Raw genomic sequence first — 18,852 nt, forward strand, 5'->3', positions numbered from 1 at the left:
TCCTATTTGTAAACAATAGAGGTCATATAGTACGAAATTTCAACATCACAAATACGAATTGGTGTAATTCAACATATAATATATATATATATATATATATATATATATATATATATATATATATATATATAATGATTCAGATGGAAAATTTCATTACACCCCAAATTTCAAAATACCTCTTCTTTTTTTAACTTTCAAAAATAAAATAAAATAAAAAAGTATGAAGAGGAGAGAAGTGAGATCGGACGAGAGAGAAAAGAAGAACACTAACCTGAAAGGAGTAATATTTTGCAGCTGGTCGTCGATTGATGGGTTCATTTTTCTGATTTGTGTTGCAACTTTACTACGTGGGAGTGTTTGGGGAAATTGTGGTTTTGCGGCAAGGGTACTGTGAGTGAGAGAAGAGATAATGTTGCTGTGCGATATGGGTTAGGGTTTTGATAGATTAAAGGCGGAATGGGCTTGGGAATAAGAAGTGGGCTTGCAAATAAATAGTGGGCTTGGAGATGGGTTTTGGGCTGGACTTATATATATATATATAAAATTTAAATTCGGATCGGATTATTATCGGGTCGGATCAGTAAAATCCATATTCGATTTGTTAAGATAACGGGTTATCGGATTCGGATCATAAACGGGTTATCGGATTTTTTGTTCAATCCATATCCGACTAACCGGATCGGATTCGGATCAAAATCCGATCCATTACAGGTCTAGTTGCCGTTGGATTAGATCCAAAGGCTATGAGTAAAAGTGAGTATATTGCTCCTTACTCACCAGAGAGCAATTGAACACTACTGTATATATATATATATATAAGAAAATTTGACTTTTGACAGGCCCCTGATTTTTTATTATTTATTTATTTATTTTTATCATGTTCCTTGTTTTTGTCATTTTGAAATATTATCTTTGCCTCCCCTTAAATTATTAAAAAAATTCAGTATTGCCCCTCACATGAGGTTATGTGTCCCCCAACTTTAGGGAATGACCCAAATATTCAGTAAGGTAATGCAATTTTTGTAGGAAGTGCTACCATCCTAATTACCTTAAAGAAAACACATGAAATGTAAAAAAACACCCTATTTTTAAAAAATAATCTAAATTGTGAGTTGCACAATGCGAATGAATATGAGAGTTTCATGTAAAAATAACTTAGAGGGGTGAATATGTTTTACTTACTCCTTTATCTAATTTTTATTTATTTTAATTTTACCAAAATAAAAGTAAAATTAAACACACAAAGTAAAAATAAACTGCAAATAAAGTAAAATAAAGTTTGAGAGATGACACTGGAGTTTTTGTGCGTGGAAATCCTAGTTGGAAGAAATTCGATCAACCGGAATGAAAACTACGGAAACTTTTGCAGTCTTTATCGAAATGATCTACTATCTTTTGAAGCAAAATATAATAAAATCTGACTTAGGCTCACATCCACTCTGCTCTACCGAGAACTAATTGTTGAACATCTGAGGCTGACTCTTGTGACTTCACGTCCAATTGTTGCAGACTTTAGGTTTACTCCTCAATCCTTGTAGAAGGGTTATTGGAAGATCACAAACATTCCGTGAATGCTTTGATCCATTCGTAATGTGATCAATTCCTTCTTTCTTTAAATTCTGAATTTTGAAGTAGAAAACCAAAACTGCTTTTATGACCGGTAGCAAAAGTGTTTTTTTGATGAGAACAGACTTCTTTCACAGGGAGAAACACTTTCTAAACCACTCGTGTGTATAATAAGTTTGTTCTCGGATTGAAAAATAAGAAATTTTTGCAAAATCTCTCTAAGGCTCTCTCCTAGGGCTTGAAAACTTGAATATTATACGATATATTTATAGGTGTTTAGACAATCATAAAAGAAGAAAATGCAACCGGTAAGACCATGCTGAATGCTATTTCCAACATTTGCTCTTCCACCCAACTTTAAAAATATGCACAAGTGTTCCTCACTCACATACTTGTTCTAAATGATATTCTCGTCGAATCAAAGTATGTTTGCACTTGTTCTGCTTCCAACATCGAGAATCAAAAATAAATAAAAAATTACCATTCAATCGGATACTCACGGAATCATCTCTAGCCAACTTGTGTAACACAAATGCATTGTTCCCTACAAACCAATAATTCAATGAACTCCTGTGTGTCACACTGATAGTGTTTTAGTGTTCCTTGCCTGTTAACTTAACCTTGTTAGACAGAACTGCTATTATTAGCCAAGGACTGGTTACAAATATATATTTTTTAGAACCAAATAAGTAGTCAAATTCAATGAATATATATATTTGCTCATGATTTAATGCAAGTTACCCAACTTTGTCTTCTGAACTGAGAGGAGGGTTCAGTCAAGAGAGATGAAAATTAAACATGCCTTCCATAATTGCTTAATATAACAATATTCTGCATACCTATTGTTAAAACACACTGCATTATAGGATCAATCAGAAAAGCCACACAAAGTAAAAGTCTGGCTGTTCTCTATCCTCTGGGATCTGCTGTGGCAAGCCCCATCTGTTTGAACCCTTGGAAAACGCGGTACAGATCTTCGCGCAATGGAAGATTCTCCTTGATAACAGGAACTTCTAGAAAGTTCTTGATCCATGCATCAAATGCCGGAAATTTCACTGAGTTCATTACCTTGAAACCACCTACTTCCTCCACAAATTGGAACCAGTATGCAATCCATCCAACCACGATATCAAGAAACCCTATGCTATCTTCTCCTCCGAAGAACTTCTTCCCAGCTATCTCTCCATCGAGAAATCGCAATGCCTCCTCTATCGATTCAACTCCCTTTGCTCGATCTTCTCCCCCTGAAAAAAATGCCTTGATTGCAGCTTCATAGAACTGCACCAAGGATGATAAGTACCTTGCTTGATTAGAATAACTCCAAAAACAAATATAGAAATGAAGGCAAATTCAATGAAAAATTGCATTTAAGTAAGCAATACAAATTTTTTTTTTTTTTACAAGGCAATACAATGAATTTTGTTACTTCTTCCAAATATATGCTTAAACATTTTATTTCAAAGAGGGGTGTTCTGCATGCTATCAAGTGTGTGTGTGTGTGTTACATATTTGAATCAGTTTCTGATCTATGAATTCTTGTATTTCTCAGCATTAATTAAAAGCATGAAGATCAGACAATTTTAAATCTTCTACCAGTTTGTTATTTGATTTGCTCATGAAAAAAAAAATAAAGAGGACCTTCAAGAATATAATTATTAGTTAAAATTTAAAAACTACATGATATTTAATGAAAGAAGAAGGATAATAGATATAATAGGATATTCTACTCTATAATAAAAATTGTCGAAAGATAGAACTTTGAAAAGGGTATATATTAATGGGCTAAGATCAACTAATTCTTACACCATGTGTATAAGAATCATTGTGTATATGAATACAGAGACATGGAAAGAGATCCATTTGTTCATGGTGGTCAATTTTAACCAAAAAAGTTGTATTTTTCAAGATACAATTGGACTGCTATTAACAGAGGTTGAAGCTGGAAGGACAAAGTAAAAATAACCCCACAGCTTGCTGGCTAATTCACACTTAATTCACAACAGAAGCAAGACAGAAATTAAGAGCTAATTCACACTTCACAACAGAACAAACAGCTTGTTCTTTAATCTATATGTGTGTGTGTGTAGACACACAGATACATACGTTACATATATCAAAGGGACAAAAAAATAGCAAAACTAATGGTCATAAAAAAGATTCAGGTAAAAAGAAAAAAAAATAAAAAAATAAAAAATAAAAAAATAAAAAAAGAACAGACAAACAGTACACCACAAATCTAAACACTGTAGAAAATCTTAATAGGTTTTTTTTTACATATTCTGTATTTAATATAAATTAACTAATTAGAATTATATACTTCAAAGAAATGTTGGCTTTAATGATGTGATCGCAAGCTTGACATAGTAGATGTTGAATGTTTGCCTGAAAATGTTAGCTTCGAAAAATATTTTATATATATCAAAGTGAAAACCTTTGCATAATGTAAATGTTCAATCATTTCGAGATAATTCTGGTAAGCCTAATGGGTTGTTCTGAGACTGTAGTCAAGGCCTAAAAAATTTATCATCTTAAACAGAGTCAATCTGAGGTCAGATCTATGTCCAAAAATGAAGAAATTGTGATAAAACTCATACAAATTTGTAGTGTAAAAAAAAATAATAATAATAAAAATATATATATTGAGATCAATAACAGCTCCCAAGGTAATAATACCCATGTTGAGAAAACTCAAAACAATTTTTTAGAGCTAAAGATTACACTATATATGTGTGTGTGTGTGTGTGTGTGGTAAGTAAGCTTACATACAAAAAAGAATAGAAAAAAAAAAGGTGTTACCTTTTCATCTACAAATTTAGCCCAGAAATGTGCATAAGCTCTTTGTTGAGGATGTTTGGGCAAGATAGGATTGTGTTTCCACGTGTCGTCTATGTAGTCAAGAATGACAAGTGATTCGGAGACGGGTTTCCCACCATGGATGAGCACAGGAACCTTCTTGTAGATTGGATTTGATTGCAGAAGCAATGGGCTCTTGTTGAACAGATCTTCTTCCACAAATTCATATTCAATGCCTTTCAATTTCAGTGCCCATATAACTCTGTAGGTGAACATGCTTTCTTTTGTACCAAGAAGCTTCAGATCAGAGGACTCACCCATGCTTTCTTTCTGGACCATTATATTTCTGCAGCTACTTCTTATTTATATATGTTCGTTTTGAATTTTGATCTTTTTCTAGAGGGAGAAGGGAGAGATAGAGAGCCAGTGAGTGGACTTTACAGGCAGAATTGACTTGACGGTCTTCCCGGGGGTAGAACTGTTTTTTCAGTGCCACATTGTACACTAAATACATATAAATTAGTGTTTATATATAGGTATTTAAGAAAAAATGTTTAAGGAAACATATATAATATATAAGGGAATGAGAAATTTCGGGAGGGAGGAGGCGTGCAGTAAGTCACATAAAGTGGGAGTGAGACCAAATTCAAGAATTGGAGTATGAGAGCGGCATAATTAAGTCATAAATAATGAGAATTTGAGCCAGAGCGCGCTCGGAACGTGAGAGCGAAAATGATTGTGTAACTTAGGGCATGTGTAATACCCCTAGTTTTCAAAAGTATAAAATGAGAATTTAATATTTTTTTATTTGTATTTTTATTTAATTAAGTGACTTGTTTAATTGTGATTTAATTGTGTGTTATGAAATTTATTGTTAAATTGTATTTGTGTAATTATTTAACTTAAGTGGTTAATTGTATTTATTTATTTGTTTTGCTTTAATTATTTAATTGTGATTTAATTTAATGATTTGATTTATCGGTATTAAATAACGTGTATTATAGTATGCTGTATTATTAATGATGTTAGGGTTTTATGTTCTTGTAATCATGTTGAGTTAGGAAGTAGCCGACATATAATTAGGCTGGAATTAAGATTAAGATTTTACAGGAGCCTATATATATATATAAGCTATATGTCTGCAAGGGTTTTAGAACCCTTTTTTCCATAACACACAGAGGGTTTGAGGTAAAAACATAGAAGGAGAAACAGAGAGGGTTTTGGGGAGGCAAAACAGAGAATGTCTTGATAGTTAAACAAAGGGGCAAGGGATTTGTAAAGGGGAGTTGCTCGTGGGTTGAACCAAGAAGTAACACAGGAAGAGAATAGTGGTCAGAGAAGGGGAAACAGTCTTGAGGAAGTTTTACTCGCTGGTTGTGTTTTAACTAATTTAAATGGACTAGTATCAAAATACTATTGGGGTTTCATAATGTGCAGTTTAGACTTCTAAGTGTCATTAGATCATGCACAGGATTTATAGTTAAGGATTGAATGGACGTCGTGAGATTTGAATAGTAATCTGCATGCCGTCAAAAATTGAGGAGGATTTGATTTCTGGTTTAATTTAGCAAATCAAATGGACTAATATGGAGGTATTTTTGGCATTCTAGTATAATGTGTTCAGTTATAATTCTGTTTATTATTATATCGTGCTATGGATGTTAATCGATGAACTGTTATAATTTCTGTTCTGTCAATTATATGGATATGGATGATTTAAATTGTTTATTGTACTTAGCGCTTTAAATGGAGAATATATGGTTAGAATTATATACCGGATACATAATAAAACCTTGCATATATTTGACTTCTATTATGTTTGTTTCTGGATATACTTGATGTTCATTTGAGTGTGCATCATTTATGGATCATATGCATTACATGCACCAGTATGGGACGGTGGCATATTGGAGATGGATTAGATCAAAAAGCTAAGTCCTACCTCTTCATACATACGGAATGGATTAACTAAAACAGTTAAATCCTACATGGATGCATGTCCTGTCAACTAAAACAGTTGAACGACATAACGGATGTTTGTTTTTCTTTTCTGCATTAGGAATGATTTATATATATACTTATGGTACTATGATATGAGCTTCAGTCTTAGAATCATGGTTAGGATGCGTATATCGCAAAGGTTGAGTAACTAGATATACCTGATGTTCCCTGACAGGAGATGCACATGGTCACTGGAAAGTGTGACTTACATATTTCCTTCTATGCAAGTTGAACTACACTATAGGCTAGTGAGCATCCTATAGTGTGTATATATATATATATATATTTGGACTATTTTAGTTATTGCCAAGTTATCTAGGATGTATCTGCGTATCGGGTTTATGTATAGATTGTAGTAGGATGGAACTTGCATGTGGGCCTGACCCACTCTTATTTTTCAGGTGTTCGTCAGTAGCAGGCTTTGAGCTTGATCGTGATGATGCAGATACAGACATTCACTCTTCCGATTACATAGGATTTTCTTTCGTATTTAGTGATGGGATTTTGGTTATGTAATTTATTTTCATTTGGAATTATTAGAGGTCCACTGGATGGATTCCCGAATTGTATAGATTGGGAAAATTAAATTATATTAATATTTGTATTTGGAGGATTCTTGTATTTAGAATTATTTTCAGCTTATTATTCTATTTTTAAATCTTTTGTATTCTTGCTTGTTTACATATTAATTGTTTGGTATCCCTCGGATCTATGTTCGGACTTGATCACCCGTGACTCTAGAATCGAGGGGTATCACAGTGTGCCCCCCAATCCTCTCCTGACTCCGTCCCAGTCCGCAATGGACTTCATAGCTCTCAATGGGAGAGCGTGGAGTGTTCGAATTATGTTTTTGTTTTTTGTTTTTAAATTTGTAATATACAAAAATAAATAATGAAAAGTGAAAACAATTTAAATCCAAAAAGGTTGAATTATTGAACCATGAGATCCTAACTCCTAAGTAATACAATGCTTTTAAATGGGTTTCCCTCTCATATTTTCGAATATTTTTCTTCAAATGGTGGATTGGATTTTGTCCATAAGCATCAAGAACAACAAATCTTTACTATATAAATATTGTAATTATAGTTGACTTTCAAACAAGATATTAATGTTGTAAAAGAATCTGGTATAAAGGTGTGTAATATACAAATTACGATTGTTACCACTAAACCACTAGGTTGATGGTTTCATTTTTAATTAGGTACTCGTGCTTTTAAATGATGACCTTTTGACACAAAAATCTTTTGGTTGCATGCTTTTTGGGCCAATGGTTGGGCCCAGTAAATGAGTAGCCCTATCCTTATCAACACAGAGTACTTGGATCAATTATAGATTTATAAAGCAGTATTGAAAGGCTACTTATTAGCTGTCTCTTGATGATAAAAAGCATTCTTATATGATTTTTTTTTCTTTCTTGAAAGGTTAACCAAATTATATTTATAAATAAATTACTGTCCTATATTAGTAATTCACTATTTTATTTTTGAATGTCCCAAATTAATTATCCTCTTAAAAAAATCAAAGCAAATAAATATCATATTTCATTATTGCCCTTTATAATTTCAAAAAATTCCAAACTTGGTAATATATACATTTAAACTAAAAAAACATAAATTGGTAACTTTAAAAAGGAGACAATGCATTTAAAAACTTCAAAAACTAAACATGGACAACATGGGAGGGAGGGAGGGATCAATATTACATTGGGCTAAGCGGAAGAGTGGAACTTAATCTTAAGAAGATACTAATGAAACTTTTATTCTCTTTTTTAGGAATGTTTTAAGGTACCTACAAGCCTCTACTGAGACTTGAATCTTATCCCTTTTTTTTTTTAAAGTATGAATTTGGTACCACTAAGTTACTGGCATATTGGTATATTTATGTTTATAATTAAATAAATAGAATCCAATGAATATATATATTTGCTCATGATTTAGTGCAATTTACCCAATTTTGTCTTCTAAATTGAGAGGAGGGTTTAGGAGACTGAAAATTAAACACGCGTTCCATAATTCCATTGCTGAATACAGCAATATTCTGCAGACCTATTATTGAAAACACAATGCATTCTAGGATCAGACAGAAAAGCCATGCAAATTAAGCGATGGTGTGGTTGTTTTCTATCCATGCAAAGCAACGGCCTCTCGAGCATCTGCTGTGGCAAGCCCCATCTGTTTGAATCCTTGGAAGACGCGGCGCAGGTCTTCCTGTGATGGAAGGTTCTCCTTGATGACCGGAACGTCTAGAAAGTTCTTGATCCATGCATCAGATGCAGGATATTTCACCGAGTCCGTTACTTTGAAACCACCTACTTCCTCCACGAATTGGAACCAGTATGCAATCCATCCGACCACAATATCAAGAAACCCTATGCCATCTTCTCCCCCGAAGAACTTCTTCCCAGCTATCTCTCCTTCAAGGAATCGCAATGCCTCCTCCATTGATTCAACTCCTTCGCTTGATCTTCTCCTTCAAGGAATCGTAATGCTTAAAGATTACACTTCAAGATTAGATCATAAAACATGCTATTCAATATATATATATATATATATATATATATACCAAAAAATAGAAATGAAATGAAAGTGTTACCTTTTCATCTACAAATTTAGCCCAGAAACGTGCATAAGCTCTTTGTTGAGGATGTTTGGGCAAGATGGGATTGTGTTTCCACGTGTCATCTATGTATTCAAGAATGTCAAGTGATTCGGAGATGGGTTTTCCACCATGGATGAGCATTGGAAGCTTCTTGTAGATTGGGTTGGACTGCAGAAGCAATGGGCTCCTGTTGAAGAGATCTTCTTCTACAAATTCATACTCAATGCCTTTCAGTTTCAGTGCCCATATAACTCTATGGGTGAAGAGGCTCTCTTTTGTGCACACAAGCTTCAGATCAGACTCACCCATGCTTTCTTTCTGGAGAATTCTATTTCTGCTACTTCTATTTATGTTGTTTTTGAATTTGGATCCTTTTCTCCTGTGCAGAGGGAGAATGGAAATATAAAGAATAAGTTAGTGGACTCGATTTAAGTGAGTGTGAGTAAGAGCAAATTCAAGAGCGTGGGTGTGGAAGTGACAAAATTTAAGTGAAGCAGAATAAAAATCAAAGCGAAAGCACACGCTCGGAACGTGAGAATAACATCCTTAAAAAAAATTGTGTAATTTAGGACTTAAAAATTCCAGAACTGATTACGTGTAGAGTGATCTCCATTCTCTTTTATTCGCTGTACCCCAGCTAGAATACAGACAATAATTTGATTATTATTAGTATTATTTAAAATTTTAATATGCAAAAATAAATAATGAAAAGAGGAAACAATTTAAATCCAAGAAGGTTCAATTATTGAACTATGAATCTATGATGCCGTAAGTCATGCACTCATACACTGATTATGAATTGGCTGCTTTGAACCAGTTTATTTTTTCAATTCATGAATTCAATTTTGTCCGTGTTTGATATTAAATTTATAATATTTTCAATTTGTAAATATTTCTTGAATTTAATGTACCAAATACCGAATTAGTACAGGTAAAAAGGTGTTGCGGTGTTATTCGAATAACAAAGGGTTAGATCTTAAAAGTTTCTCACCCTACGATTCTAGGATTAAATTCCCATCCTCCTAACTCTAGATAAAAAATAAAAAAAAAAAGTGTAAATTAAACTAAAAATCAACCTACAATGTTAAGATAGGATAACAAATTATTATCATGTTGTCATCCACCTCGTATTGATTACTTTTATTTTTGTTATTTACTCGGTTAAAGTCCTAATTATAATAGATTTTCAAACAAGATTTTAAAAGAATATAGTAACCTAAAAATAATAAGTTTGTGTATATATAAAAAAAATATACACATATAGTAAGGGCAAAAAAACTTAGAGACACTGTTAATTTTACTTTATTTATATAAAAAAAATCAAACAATACACCTTCAACTTGTCTCTGTTCCAATATTTTAGCAGGCATTTGCCAAGGTCACGACTCACGGGGACATTTTATATCATATACTTTATTTATTGTTATGATTAATCATAAAACTATTGTATTTTTTAGTCCGTGGACAACTCGATCGAGAATAAGAATGATATAGTAATGGTTCTACATTAAAAAATAAATAAAGACCACCACCACCACGACAACTTAACAAACAGAAGAGACAAAGAGGGGTTGGTGGTGGTGGAGGAAAGGGAGTAGAAGACAAATGTAGGGACCTAACTAAGAGGATGCTTGTTGGGACACACAGAAAATAAAGAAGCCCAAGAAAGGACTTGGAATGGGAGTTTTTGAAAATTTCAATATATAATCGTTTTTATTTTATTATTATCATTTTTTTCTGACTCCAAAATTATATTAAGGCCTCCACTTCAATATTTGTATAAATTAGATGACAAAAATAACCTGAATTGTTTTAATACAACTCTCAACTCACTTTTTATACATTCAGTCTATTTTGTTTCTCTTTCACATTTTTCTGTCACATCTCCCTACCATCTTTCCTCTTTTACTAGTGTTTAGATTGTCCTCAATATATTAAAACACAAATTATTTTCGATACTATCAACTTGAAATAAAAAGGAGATTAATCAAAGGAATACAGGGAGAAGTTGAAAAAGAACTCATAATAATTTTGACAATATTGACAATGAAGATGAGAACAAGTTATAACAAGACATAACCTAATAAAATCTCAACAGTTATGATCATAAACCACGTAGCATTTTATACTCTTTAAAAGTCGTATTCTTTTTCGATAGCTTTTCAACTTTCGTTTTCTTGTGTAGTAAGTATAGATTTTTCCAACTTTGATAGCTTCTTCTCGATCCAGATAGAAAAAGACAAAAAGAAGCATACAAAAAAAAATAAAAAAATGGAAGGCCTTTGTGATTGAGATGGAGTAAAAAGGATAAACAACAAAGATAGAAAGAAAATAGATGGAAACTACAGTGAATTTTATTTGAAAGAGTCCTAGAGAGATCAAATAAGAGAGAAAAAAAAAAAAAAAAAAAGACCAACTAATAGGGCCTGATATAGCTGGACCATTGGCGTGTTGGTTGGTAAATAATGATTTGTTTTGTAAAATACCAAAATGCTTCATAAATAGTGGTCTAAAGTTGAAACATCAATTTGGTATTTTTACACGCTTAAGCATTGTAAGTTATAACAATAACATTATAGAAATGAACAGTACCCAAAAAAAAAATTGAAAAGCTCTTAAATGATATTTTAAAATTAGCCATTATATTTTTAAAATTTGTAGTAGTTTTTTACCGGACATGTTTTCATATTTTGCTTCCAAAAATCTTGCAACAATTTTTATGTTATCAAACCTACTTCTAATCACTAATGAGCACACTCTATAACAAAAACGTTGTTTCTGTTTTAAATGAAAAACCAAACATACACTTACCGACTCCTGTCTTTAAATGATGACCTTTGGACCCAAAATCTTTGGTTGCATGTATTTTTGGGCCAATGGTTGGGCCCAACAACTGAATAGGCCCTATCCCTATCAACAAACCCACCAATAAGAGAGTTGTACGATCAATTATGTGAATCTTTAAGCAGTATTGAAATTTTGGAAGGCATTTGATGAAAAAAGCTACTCCTATCAGCTTTCTCTTGTTGATAAAAAGGTCAAAAGCATTCTTATGTGTTCTTAACCTCATGTGTCTTGTAAAATAACACGGTTTACAATAGCCACTAAATTATTATAAAAACTATGGTTATGCTGAAATTGAAAATTAAAAATTTAGAACCATATCAACAAAAAGTCAAGTTACATATTAATGATTAATCTATATATTCCAGGTTTGGAACCTAACAACTCCAATTACCTACCTAATTAAAAATTGGCTCAAAACCATAGACTTACATTAATTCCTAAACAAGACTTCCTAGTATCCTATAGTGGGGCATATATTTATATTTTCTACTTGGCTATTAGTGTGACACCTCTTTTAAGTATTATAATTCAAAGAAAAAAAATGTTGGGAAGCTACTCTACCTAGTTTTGAGCGAATTTTTTATTTTTTATTTTTTATTTTTACAATCATGGGTCAACTCGATCACGCAGTGTGCTTGTCTATGTCATTTTGTCTATCCATCTTATTATACGTGTTTTCAAATATTATCATCTATAAATAATTTAGACAAATTTTGGGAGAGGTCACAGTAATTTACCAAAAAAAAAATACTGCATTGAAGTTTCAGACAGAAAAGCCATGCAAAATAATGGTCTGGTTGTTTCCTAACCTCTATCATCTGCTATGGCAAGCTCCATCTGTTTGAACCCTTGGAAGGCGCCGCACAGATCTTTGCTCGATGGAAGGTTCTCCTTGATAACTGGAACGTCTAGAAAGTTCTCGATCCATGCATCAAATGCAGGAAATTTCACTTTGTCCATTACCTTGAAACGACCTACTTCTTCCACAAACTGGAACCAGTGTGCAATCCAGCCAACAACAATATCAAGAAACCCTGTGCTATCTTTTCCTCCGAAGAACTTCTTCCTAGCTATCTCTCCTTCAAGAAATCGCAATGCCTCCTCCATCGATTCAACTCCCTTTGTTTGATCTTCTCCACTTGAAAAAAATGCCTTTTTTGAAGCTTGATTGAACTGCACCGAGGATGATAAGTACACTACTTGCTTTATTAGAATAAGTTTCTGATTTATGAACTCATATGTATATATATATTTATATATATATATTTCTCTGAGTATAAAACATTAATTAGAAGAATGAAGATAAAACAATTTTAATTCTTCTATCAGTTTGTTATTGATTCTCATGCATGATAGGATATTCAAATGTCAAAACTACAAGACATTCAATGAAAGAAGAAAGATATTTGATCTAACAATGGGATTACCAAAAGAGTGAAAAAAACAATCTATGTGCCCAATCATGTTTGTACGCGATAAAGGTAAGGATGATGATGATGAAGTATTAGATTACCTAACGATGGTATTTACAAAAAAGTATACATTATCAACTAATTTTTACACATTAATGTTTAGAAGGATCACGATTCATTTGTTCATTTATTCATGTTTGTCAATTTTAACATAAATAAATAAATAAAGTTGAAATTTTCAACCGAGGAAAGAAAGAAAATAAAGATTTCACCAACTGCATCGCTTCCTCTAGTGTATGTGTATGTGTTTGTGTAGGCATACAGATGCATACATTACATATTTATATATATCAAAGGGAACTGAAAAACATAACAACTTATCGTCGCAAAAGAGATTCAAGGAAAAAAAAGTGAACAGACAAACACACCACAAATCTATACACTAAATAAAATGTCAATAGACTTTTATATTTATATACATTTTCTGAATTTTATATGATTTAAATAATCAAAATTATACACTTCAAAGAAATGTTGGCTTTGATGAAGTGACATGGTTGCCCGAAAACATTCTGAAAATGCATGCTTCGAAAAATAGCTTTTGCATAAGCTTATATATATATATTAAAAAAAACAATTAATGTTCAATAATTTGGAGATGATTATCATCATAAAGTCAATAGTTTCCCCTAAAACTTTTGTCATCTAAAACAAAGTCAATTGTAGGTCAGATCTGTGATAATGTTTGTCCAAAAATGAAGAAATTTTGATCAATAACAGCTCCCAAATTCCCAATTAGTGAATTGATTGTACTCCCATATATATATAGACACATTTTGGAGAAAACTAATTCAAATTTGTAGTGTAAAAATTACATATCCTCAAAAAAGAGGGGAATGGTTCGAGTCCGATCGTAGACAGTGTGTATACGAGTACTAATATGATATAAATAAATAATAGCACCCAAGTTTTTTTTGTTTTTTTTTTTTTTTTAAAAAAGTAAATAAATAAACCTTTTTGAGAAACCTTAAAACAAATTTGTAGTGCTAAAGTTTACACATGCATGCTATTCAACACATATATTATTAAGATTAACTAAAAAAAGAAAGAAGGAAAAAGTGTTACCTTTTCATCTACAAATTTAGCCCAAAAATGTGCATAAGCTCTTTCTTGAGGATGTTTGGGAAAGATAGGATTGTTTTTCCATGTTTCATCTATGTACTCAAGAATGATAAGTGATTCGGAGATGGGTTTTCCACCATGGATGAGCACTGGAACCATCTTGTAGATTGGGTTGGATTGCAGAAGCAATGGACTCTTGTTGAAGAGATCTTCTTCTACAAATTCATATTCAATGCCTTTCAATTTTAGTGCCGACACAATTCTGTAGACGAAGGGTAGGAATGGCAACGGGGTGGGGTGGGGTGGGGTGGGGATTCCATTCCCCATCCCCATCCCCGCCGCATTTTTCATTCCCTATCCCCGCCCCCATCCCCGCTTAAAATTTTGCCAGAATCCTCATACCCGCCCCCGCCACCTTATCCCCATCCTCGCCCCGCCCCACCCCACCCCACCCCCCCCCCCCCCCCCAGCCCCGGCCTTATAATTATTTTTATTAAAAAAAAAACATATTTTTCTTATTGTTATATATAATAATAAATCTAATGTAGTAATAAATTATTATATGTAAGGGTATATTAGTAACTTCTTACTTAATCGGGGCGGAGCCGGGCGGGTTTACCCTATCTCCGCCCCTGGTCCCGGCTCCGGCGGGAATTCATAAATTAGCCACATCCCCATCCCCATTTAGCTAAAAGGATCCCCATCCCTGCTATAAACGGGACGGGGCGGGGCAGGGTGGGGCCGGGCCTTGGCGACCGAAGATGGGGAATTTGCCACCCCTAACAAAGGGGCTTACTATTGAGCCCAGAAGCTTCAAATCAAAATCACCCATGCTTTCTTTCTGTTGGTACATACTAATGGAACATTTTATTTTCAGTACTTATATACTCCCTCCATCTCATATTAGATATCCATATTTAAAAATTGGAATTTTTAAGGGGACGCATTGTCCCTTTTTAAAATTATTAACTTATTCTTTTTAGTTTAGATATCTATACTATACTCTCTTTGTCCCAAAAAAGAATGTCCAATTTTCCTTTTTGGGTTGTCATAAAATAATTGTCCACTTTTTTTTTTTTTTTTTTTTTTTTTTTTTTTTTTTTTTTTTCAAATAATATATTTTACATCTTTCCGTATATGTTTTTTGAGTTTAAAATTTTAAACTTAAATATTTAAAACTTAAAATGGCAAGTTAGTAATTTTTCAAGAGACAATACATGACCCACATGTCCCCTTAAAAATTTATACTCCCCAAAAAGAACATTTTTTTTGAAAAAGAGGGAGTCGTTACCAGGTTTGAAATTTTTTGAAAATATAAAGGATAATGATAGAAAAATAAGACTAAGGCTTATTTGCTTTGACTTTTCAAAGTGGATAACTAATTTGAAACATCTAAAAATGAGATAGTGCACTTAAATAGGACAGAGATAGATAGGATTTTTTTTTTTTAGTTTACTATAAAAAATAAATAATGAAAGTCGGAAACAATTTAAACCTAGACAAGCTAGGTTCAATTATTGAACTACCACATGATCTTTTTAATGGGTGTCAGGCGTCTAATTCTTTTCCAATTTACGAATTTTCTTATTTATTTAAGGGAAATGATTCTTACACCAAATAGTTGAGTAAATTGTTAGACCTATTCTTTTAATTGGTAATTATGTAACAAATAAGCAAGTGGAGTCCTCCACTTAATTGTAATATTTGGTATAAATAACCAATTAAAAATTATTCAATTAGACAATTCACTACAAATGTTCGGCGTCTGTATTTACAAGTGTTCATCATATTGACATTTACAGCAGATAGGATTATGTGAGGTGTGTTATGCGGAATGATTTTGAAAGTTTAATTTAAAATAATAACCTAAAGATGTGAATAGGTTCAAATTACACTTTTATCCAATTTTTGTTTATTTTAATTTTACACTAGGATTTTAGCTTGAAAATCCAATTGGAAAAATAAGCATTACAATAGATCATGTGTCTCCAGGGTTACATTTGGGACTCCTCATCCAACTGCTGCAAACTTCTGGCTGACTAAGAATGTTCCTCGAATACCATGTTCCCTTCCTAGTGCAATTGATCTCCCTTTCTTACGATGGCGAAGTTGAAAGGTTGAAACGACACCATAAAAAATAAAAAAATAAAATACAATAAAATAAAACAATACCCCTACTCTCTGATCAATCAAGATAATTAAAAAAAGAGCCCTATTCTCATCAGTGAGATTGAGAGCACCATCATAAGATCACTTATGTGTAAGTAATATGTCTCTCAAAGAAAGAAATTTAGGATGATTTTATTTAAAAAATACTCTAAAAAAGTTCTCTTGTAAAAATAATAATCTCTAAGCTTGTAAATAGTAAGGGATAAGAAGAGTATTTATATTTGTTGGAGAATTCTTTTCTATGTTGAAATATAGATTAAAGTCGTACAAGGATGTCCATCTAAAATTTGATAAAAAAAGATAATTGAATTTAACTAAAATAACATTTTTCTTTTTGAAACTGAACAAGTGCGACAAGTGCGATTTAGTGTCCTTACTTAACATGCTTAACATGCCCTTCTAAAATTAATTGCACTTGTAGTCACATTTTTAACATCAAAACTCAAAAATAAAATGTATATTACAATTCCAACGGACTCATTTTGACACTTCAATTAACACTATCTTACTGAATCAACAAAAATTTACTTTGTTTCGTATAAGCTCTTTCCCTCCTTTATATAAAAGAATATGATAGTTTACAAATTTAAAGTGTGTATACTATATACACGCATATATTTGCAAACAAATTATATTAACACGTGTTTGTTTTACGTTTTTATTTAGTTAAGATGCTTATTATTTTTTTAAAATTGAATCAATAATTTTATATAAAAAAACAATATCCCTTTAGCCAAAAGTCTCTGTTCCAATATTTTATTAGTCATTTGTCAAGGTCAAGTAGACATTTTCTATTATATACTTCTTTATTGTTATGATTACTCATATAATTAGTGTATTTGTTAATCCGTCGACATCTCAATCGAGAATGAGAGTGACATAATATGATTCAACAGATAGAAATAAAAAAATAAAAAATAAAAAAAATTCAAGAATCAGAGAAAGTGAGGCGATCTTGTCAATAATTAAATCCACTAATTAGAGAGTTTAAGATTAATCATGTGAGTCAGCTTTCTCTATACTCGCAATTTATAACTACCGCGTGGTGTGATGGTGATTTATTGGGTAATTATATTGGGCAATTATAATGGGTAATTATATTGGGTAATTATTTATTACAAGAGGTTACTATTGGGTTGGGCTTAAATAAATTATCTATATTAACTACATGTTTCTTCTAATTGGGTTGAGGAATTACAAACTCCTCCGTATGTGTATTTGTGCTGGGCCAACATGCCTAAAGAAATTTCTGATTACTTAAACAAGATGGGTGCGAGAATTCCAAAGATAAAGCCTGGGAAGGCCACCATTGAATATATGACAACCAAATCACTTTTTCGAGAAATACGAGACATCTAATTTTTTGGAATTTTTTTTTAGTATAGTTAAAAATAAAATAATATAGTATATATAGTATAAAATCTATACTTGGCTCTTCTAAGAAAAAAAAATTATTTCTTTAATTAGAATTTAACAAAAGATCGTTTATATAGTGATTTAATTAACGACTATAGAATCTTGATAAAAATTAATTCACATAAAAATTTAATGTGACTTTATTAAAATTTCAACTCAAATACCGTTTTTTCCATAATGTGACTACAAGTACCATTCTTTCCATAACCTTATTATTCTAAAATTCTATCTCATACATGATTCTTTCCATCACTTTTTTTTTTCTTCTTTTTATTCATTTTGATTGAAATGCTTTTATAAGAATTCTTTAAGAAATTAATTTTTACAAAATCAAGAGCAAAAATTTCATTTGAAGTTTTGAATATTAACAAAAATTGATGATTTAAGAATCTAAATTTTTATTTTATTAATTTGTTTGTGTTTTTTTTTTTTTTTTTTTTTTTTTTTTTTTTTTTTTTTTTTTTTTCTTTGTTATTTTTTTGTTAAATTTTCAATTGTTACATTTTTTTTAAAGTTATTTTTGTTTTTTTTTTTTTTCCTTTTCGGTAAATAAAGAGAGTTATTTAATTGAATTTTTTTTATAATTTTGCCATAAATCTTATTTGTGTTTGTTCAGAAAGTTTGATAAAAAATTTCTTTAAATCACTAGTTTTTTTTATTTAAATAAATTGAAAAAAGTTTAAATATATATATTTTTGTATGAATATAATAAATAGTAATATATTTTTGCCTACGTAATATTTTTTTTTTTCCAAAATTCTAGCTAGGTAACGTAATGTTAGCTTCCCCAACCTCAAAATCCTGGCTCCGCTCCTGATAATCTGGTTCTTGATGATCCGAAATAGGTCACAATATGATTAATAGTTACGTGTCAATGCCAACGTTACAACATGGTTGATTGATTATTTTTGAAAAGAACAATACTTGT

The 18,852-nt window shown here is 31.7% G+C and overlaps 2 protein-coding genes and 1 pseudogene across 2 annotated transcripts; all 3 read right to left on the bottom strand.

The window, feature by feature from the left end:
• Positions 1-2,352: 2,352 nt before the first annotated feature.
• LOC132294592 (probable glutathione S-transferase) lies at positions 2,353-4,789 on the bottom strand. Its single transcript, XM_059792501.1, has 2 exons — positions 4,363-4,789; positions 2,353-2,844 (listed from the first exon to the last, which is right to left on the bottom strand). The coding sequence occupies exons 1-2, from the start codon at positions 4,696-4,698 to the stop codon at positions 2,476-2,478; spliced, it is 705 nt and encodes a 234-aa protein (XP_059648484.1). The 5' UTR covers positions 4,699-4,789; the 3' UTR covers positions 2,353-2,475.
• Positions 4,790-8,480: 3,691 nt separating this feature from the next.
• Positions 8,481-9,267, bottom strand: LOC132296007 (glutathione S-transferase U7-like; annotated as a pseudogene).
• Positions 9,268-12,549: 3,282 nt separating this feature from the next.
• LOC132296008 (glutathione S-transferase U7-like) lies at positions 12,550-14,618 on the bottom strand (the record flags this gene model as incomplete). The annotated part of the gene is made up of 2 exons (XM_059794261.1): positions 12,550-12,978; positions 14,343-14,618. Coding segments are annotated over 2 exons (645 nt in total), but the record flags the coding sequence as incomplete, so codon positions are not given.
• Positions 14,619-18,852: the final 4,234 nt, after the last annotated feature.

This window comes from Cornus florida, unplaced genomic scaffold, assembly GCF_030987335.1.
Source record: "Cornus florida cultivar Cherokee Brave unplaced genomic scaffold, ASM3098733v1 CherokeeBrave_3.0.0_Hap2_Chr02, whole genome shotgun sequence".
NCBI classification, from domain to species: domain Eukaryota; kingdom Viridiplantae; phylum Streptophyta; class Magnoliopsida; order Cornales; family Cornaceae; genus Cornus; species Cornus florida.

What these genes read in the sequence shown, in the direction of transcription:
- LOC132294592 (XM_059792501.1), bottom strand. Translation starts at nt 4,698, where the DNA reads ATGGTCCAGAAAGAAAGCATGGGTGAGTCCTCTGATCTGAAGCTTCTT. An exon ending in CTAAATTTGTAGATGAAAAG is followed by an intron (nt 2,845 to 4,362) that starts GTAACACCTTTT and finishes TCCTTGGTGCAG; the next exon opens with TTCTATGAAGCTGCAATCAA.